Source organism: Barbus barbus (assembly GCF_936440315.1).
Source record: "Barbus barbus genome assembly, chromosome: 5".
Lineage (NCBI taxonomy): Eukaryota > Metazoa > Chordata > Actinopteri > Cypriniformes > Cyprinidae > Barbus > Barbus barbus.
Genome location: NC_136733.1, coordinates 27,630,240 through 27,636,912, shown reverse-complemented (window position 1 = coordinate 27,636,912; position 6,673 = coordinate 27,630,240). Strand labels below are relative to the sequence as shown.

Below are 6,673 nucleotides of genomic sequence, written 5' to 3'. Positions count from 1 at the left end.
ATTCTTACAATAATAATAGGGGGCTGCCTGGCGTGCAGCGCATGCGCAAACGACGCAGACGGAGGTGGGGTGGGGATGGGGTACTACTGGAAAGGGGCGGGGGATTGGCTCAGCTTGAATGGCAGGTATACTGTAAACCAAGACAATTAATTTATGTTTTGCCTTTTTATTTTAAATAGGTCAACCACTGTGATGTTATTTGTGTGAAGCGCGAAGAATGGATAGAATGGACAGCTATTTAGTCATACTTGAGGCGTTTTTTATCAAATGTTTAAGGTGACTGTTGAATGATATGAGATAGAGGGAAGGTTTCATGACATTCCTTTTAGGGCGTGTCTTATCTTCTTTCATGTGGTGCCCGGCGGGTGTTCAGTTGTGGTTGGTGTGGCACAGAAAAACGGGTCATGTGCCCTGAGCTCAGAGGCGAATCCTGGCGGATGAATGCGGAAAATACTCGCCATTTATAATAATAATCCTCGTCAATAAAACAAGGGCACGGGACGGTGAAGAGTTCATGCCCTTCCTTCAAAATAAAATGTTGGGCGTCTTAAAAAGCATAAACACTAGGAAGCTGTAATTATAAATATTAGGTATATTATATTATATATATACATAGTTATGTTTGAGTTATAAATGCATGAAAAAATATGTCTGCTAAAATATAATCTACTGTTTATTAAAAGCTTTTCAGAATAAATAGAGCTGAAAATAATAGTAAACTGTAACAACATAAAACCACTGATCAATGCTAATGTGAACATAACTTTTTAATAAGCAGGGGAAATTCCCGACATTAAACTAATAATCATTTACATCTATAACATTTGTGCTGTAAGAATTTACAGGGATTCAGATTGATATTAAAAACGTTAACTCCTTTAGGTGATGTTTTCTCATTAAAATCGTGCGATATCTTCACTTTTATGACGTCTTGAGCTCTCTCTCTATAGATCTAACAACAACAACAACTATAATAATAATAATATATGGATCTATTACATAGATAGGCCTATGTGTACGTAAATAAAATATACTGACGCAGGGCTCGTAGGCTATTTACCGACGCTTGGAAATGGCTGCGAATCCTTTCATCATCATATTTTAAAAATTATCAGTTTGTTAACAGTATTGAACTATAAACTGAGTATTTCTAATTGTGTTTATATTTTTGAGTATTTGTGCGATTATATGAAAAAAGGTTGTTAATTGACTTTTAACATAAAATTTTAACTTAAAACTGAGGAAAAGCTGTTTTGTTTACATTTGGGATGAGGAAAGAAATTTGTATTAACTGTCAAATATTTAAAAATAAACATGTTTTGTCTGATTATGATAAACAAAATAAGTGAGGGGGGAAAAAGTTAAGAATTGAATTCCTGCCGCTAGTTGTGTTGTGTGTAAAGCTCCTTGGAAAGACCTGCCTACCGGGTTTAGACACAGGGCTATTTTGGGGCTCTTGTCACATTGGTCGTCAGATTCATAACGCTGCTGGGCTGGGTCAGGCTGCTAGCACTCAACATTCACTTGATCGACATAAATAAACACCAAGAAGGAGCCTTGAAGCCGGGTTAACGTTACTTGAAAAAGTTCGTCTTTGAGTGTAAATACTCCGGTGTTTTCGAGACACACGACGCTTCTGAACTTTTGCGTATCGACGTTTGAAGACGAAATGGAGGAGAATGATGTTCAAATGGAGAGTACAGAGCAAATGCAGGAGCCTCACGCTTCCACCTCGGACAAAATCGACTTGTCATTAGGTTAGTAATTGCGAGGCGAGACATTGTGATTTGGATGAGTTGGCAGGAACCGTCGGTTGGTTTCGCTTCTGTGTTAACCTGTAGAGCAACAGCGGTCAGCTGTCACATAAGTTACATTCAACAACAGCTGTGTACACACATCATTTACCTTGAGTTTAGCTTTATAATAAATGACTGGAATGATATGTGACTGAATGACTAAAATGAAGCAACAGTAAAAGTAAAATAAAACCTTCATGCATCTGTACTAGCAGCAGTCAGTCAGCCATATTAACGAATACCTTCATTGTTTAGTCAACAAATTTAAAGAGATGATACTTTTAAGTTTTAGTTTTTTGTCGATTTGTCATGCATATCTGGTATATTGAGAGGGGTTCTGAATAGAAAACCCACCCATTCATTAGATAAATAAATATAAATTTAAAACATAAGGAGCCTTAATATAGCCTATACTGCATAGTAATACTGCAAATTACTACCAAAGTATTTCCATATTTAGCTCAAACAAGTAACATATCCAAATATTATCTAATACATCATTCATATCATTAATCTTTAAAATGAATGAACGCTCTTTCAATGGCTGTTTTAAAATAAACCAGAGGTATAACACTTTGTTCCTTTTGTTTTCACAGATGACATTATAAAGCTGAATAAGAAGGAACAGAAGGCAAACAGAGCTGCCAACAGAGCTAAAACTAAACATGCTGTTAACAGGAACAGCGTCTTGAAGAAACTCAACCAGGTTCCACAGCAACAGAGGGGACTCAGACAAGGAATGCAGCAGTACCAAGGCAAGCATTTGATATTTAAGTCTCTCTTATCTCTTGCATTTGTGACAGCTGACTCATCTGGACTGTTTGACGTATGACTTCTGCCTGACTTTACCTTAAAGGTAAAGATGCTTCAGGTGAATTGTATAAAGACTTGTTTCTCATAGAAGTTTGACTCGCAGGGCCTGGCAGGGTGAGAGGTTTAAGGAGTCAAAGGGGATCCAGGAGGGGCATGATGTCAAGAAGGGATTCACTAAATAGAGCTGTTGCCACTGCCACGGTATCAATCATTGTATTGTTTCTGGTTCTGAAATAAAGTTAAATAATTGAAACACAGATTACTTTTTTATTTATTTTTTTATTTAATATCTTGCATAATAAGGATTTTTATTTTTTTTCATTTTCATTTCATTTTTCAACAATGTTTCTACATCATAGACTGGTGAACAGTTTGATCAGACCACATTCACATCGAGGGGCACATTCAGAGGACAGGGAAGAGGTAGAGGAAGAGGAAGAGGAGGCGGACTGAGCAGGTTCTATACTCTTTTCTCTCTTTTAACTTTATTATCATTCTCATAAAATCTGAATGTGATTTTATGTTTTTGCTTACTTTAATATAAAAGCAATATATTAATAATACAATATACTATAATAATAAGACAATATCATACTTAATTACTAAAGATGGAACAACTGATGAATATTTCTTTTTTGTGCAAACTTATCCTTGCCAGTAAAATTCAGGAATCTCCATCTAAAGTACCTATTGTTACATAATAAAGTATTTATTATTATATTCTCTTCAGTTTAGCAGTGAGTGGAACAATATTATATATTATGACATATATGTCAACAGAAGTGATGAAGTTGGACACAGGAACTGATGAGAATTGGTTTTCTTGGGAAATAGTCTTCCGATTTATAGCCTCTTTGAAGATTCTATTTGAAGCTATAATATCTGCATAAACATAAATACTGAAAGTCACAGATGCAGAAGAGAGAAGTAATAGAAAACATTTCCATGCAGCCAAGGCTGAAATGTTTAGTTTTTTCTTTAAAAAAAAAAGCTTAGGATGATGCAGCTGCAGCTTATCATCTCTAAAAAAAAATCCGACCTTGAAGAGGGTGTAGAGACACACAAAAGCAGAGATATACACTCCCATTTCAAAGTTAATAGGGTTTTTTTATTTATTAAGTATTAAGAAATGAATAGTTCTATTCAGCAAGAAGCAACTTACTTGATCAAAGGTGACAGTAAAGATTTAAAATATAAAAAAATAAATACATTTTATTCATCAGAATCCTGAAAAAATGTTTCCACAAAAAAACAGTTTTCAACACTGATTATATATTTTTTACTTTACGCACCAAATCAGCATATTATAATGATTTCTTAATAATGTGACAGACAGACGTGAAAGACTGGAGTAGTAACTGCTGCAATTTAGTTTTGCCATCACAGGAATACATTTATTTTTTAACATATATTAAAACAGAATACTGATATTTTAAATAATAATTGTAATTTGCAGATAATAATGTTTGACAATATTACTGTTTTTACTGTATTTTGTTTGATCACATGAATACCGCCTTGGTGAGCAAAAGAGACTGGATGATTTAAAACAAAAAACAAACAAATCTAATTTATATAAAATACAACAGAACAATAAATGGGGGAAAAAAAGATGTCTTGGGTGACATCTGGTAAACTCTGTACCTCATTTTTATTAGACTACAGACAATAGGCTACCGTTAACCCATTAAGTTATGGGTTGTGAAATAAAAAAAACAAAATCTTCTTATAAATGACATTAAACTTTTAGAAATAGATCCATGAATTCACCATAGCACAGTCTGTAGTTTAATATAATTGTTTGTTTGCTGTTGTTTGTTGTTGTTGTTGTAGGGGTGCATTGTCAGCAAGAGGACAAAGGGGTGGAAGACCATTTGTATTAGACAGAGGGGTAAGAAGGACAGTCTTTATTAATAAATATAAAAACATTCACATTATACAAAACCTATACAGGGATTGACCTTCCTGTTAATATATTTTAGACCTTCAATTCTGTGTTCTTTGATACTTCAGTTTTCCGCTACAAAAAGGGCTGAGAAACTACAAAAGTATCAGACAATAAGAAGGTGAGTTTAACTACATAAGAATATGACTCTATATTCCAAAACATAATCTCAAGGTGTGCAGACTAAATGTCTCTGCTCGTTTTCTCTCTCTGTGTTTGTCACACCCACATCCACACACATACTGAAGTCGAAGAACAGCACCATCTGGCTCCACGCTGACAGTTTCCCTGCCAAATGCTAAATCTGCACCTGTCGCTGTGTGAGTAAATGAACCTTCTCACTTCTGTCTCATTCACTGGTTATACATTTCTCTTTGTTAATCTTGTCTTTGTCTCTCTCTCGCTCTTTTCAATCCATCAGGAAGACATTTAATCAGACTAGGAGGGGTGGGGCAGTGTTAAGGGGCAGATCATCTAGAGGAGCCGGTACTTCTTCACCTATGGGGATTCCTCTGCAGTTTAACTACAAAGCAACTACTAACCAGGTGAGTTTAGCCTTCCAGTGCAGAGCCTGTATACCCAGTATGGTGGGAGAGTCAGACATTTATTGCATTGTATTAGCCTTATGTGTGTAAAGACAGCAAAGTTTTGGATGATTTAACTTAAACTCTTCAGCTTTTAGAGCCTCTGTTTTTATTTTGTTTTGCAGACTACCGTGTACCTTAATGACCGTTTCACTGACCTGACGTCACGAGGGCAAGGACGGGGCTGGGGAAGAGGTGGTGGAAGAGGAAGAGGAGCTGTTGGAGGAGGTGGAAGAGGTGGAGGAAGAGGAAATATTGTTGGGGGTGGACGAGGTAGAGGACTAGGAAACATTATGGGGGGTGGCAGAGGCAGAGGAAGAGGAAACATTATGGGGGGTGGCAGAGGAAGAGGAAACATTATGGGGGGTGGTAGAGGCAGAGGAAACATTATGGGGGGTGGTAGAGGCAGAGGAAGAGGAAACATTATGGGGGGTGGCAGAGGCAGAGGAGAGGTTGGTGTGACAAGAGGAGGAAGAGGCTTGAGAAGAGGGAGGGGAGGATCAAGAGGAGCCGATCGAACAGTAACTCTTCAGTGATTAGAAATACAACCATTCAGTTTTATGAAGTAATAGTGTTTACTGATAAATGTGTTATTTTTGGTAAAAAAAAAAATCATTACTTTAATGATGTCATTCAACTAAATATTTTTACAGTACAGCGGGATAAGGGGGTTTTATTGCAGTGGACAAACAAAAAAATGAATGTCCTTTTTAAAAGAAAAAGTAAATTATTTGATTGTTATATGTTGAAGGTTTTTACATTTTTAGGTTATGGAAAAATTTAATTTTGAAAAGTACCACAGAGGGTAATGAAGTGCCTCTTCAAATACAGTGTAAATACTGTTTTGTATTCTGACATTAATAGAGGTAAATTCAGTAATAAAAGCTGTATCCTATACTTTAAACAAAATGTAAAAAATGTAAATATATCAAAAGTTGTTTACATTTGATATCATCATATCAATAAACACCAAATAATGGCCTTTTTCTTGAAGAATCATTTTGTGTCGTCTGTGTTTATTTGGACATACTGCTTAAAGGGATAGTTCACCAAAAAAAAGAAAATTCTGTCATAATTTACTCTTTCATGTCATTTTAAATCTGTATGACTTTTTTTTTTTTTTTTCTGTGAGCAATTTTGGTTACCAATGACTTACATTGTATGGACACAGTTTCTTACAGTGTCTCCTGTGAGTGAATAAATGATGGCAAAATGTTCATTTTTGGGTGATCTATCCCTTTACGCAAAAATTGGTCTTTGGCTACTTGAGTGGATATTGAGACCTTTTTATCAGTGTTGTCAAGAATTGGGCCCACTTTAACACTGTTGCTGCGGGTTGTTTTTCATGTCCGCAGGTTGAAGCGACCCCAGTAACGTGACATGTATTTCCCCCCTGAAACACTGTTCCAAGTTTTTTTTTTTTTTTTTTAAACACAGAACATTCACAGGGGATACATACAACAAAAATGTTGTTAAAAACACTTTGTGACTTATGTTAATGCAAATAAATAAAATACATACACAACCAGAATACA

At 35.6% G+C, this 6,673-nt stretch overlaps 1 protein-coding gene across 1 annotated transcript; it reads left to right on the top strand.

Annotated features, from left to right (window-relative positions):
- Positions 1-1,384: 1,384 nt before the first annotated feature.
- On the top strand, positions 1,385-6,136 carry LOC306869439 (uncharacterized protein). The gene is made up of 9 exons (XM_079416218.1): positions 1,385-1,757; positions 2,393-2,551; positions 2,713-2,810; positions 2,969-3,066; positions 4,443-4,500; positions 4,623-4,675; positions 4,803-4,874; positions 4,976-5,099; positions 5,264-6,136. Exons 1-9 carry the CDS (start codon positions 1,670-1,672, stop codon positions 5,672-5,674), a joined length of 1,161 nt encoding a protein of 386 aa, XP_079272344.1. The 5' UTR covers positions 1,385-1,669; the 3' UTR covers positions 5,675-6,136.
- The last annotated feature ends 537 nt before the right edge of the window (positions 6,137-6,673 follow it).

Coding starts and splice junctions, on each gene's coding strand:
- LOC306869439 (XM_079416218.1), top strand. CDS start 1,670: ATGGAGGAGAATGATGTTCAAATGGAGAGTACAGAGCAAATGCAGGAG. Junction 3,067..4,442: donor AGAGGAGGCGGACTGAGCAG/GTTCTATACTCT, acceptor TTGTTGTTGTAG/GGGTGCATTGTCAGCAAGAG. Junction 4,676..4,802: donor AAGTATCAGACAATAAGAAG/GTGAGTTTAACT, acceptor CACATACTGAAG/TCGAAGAACAGCACCATCTG.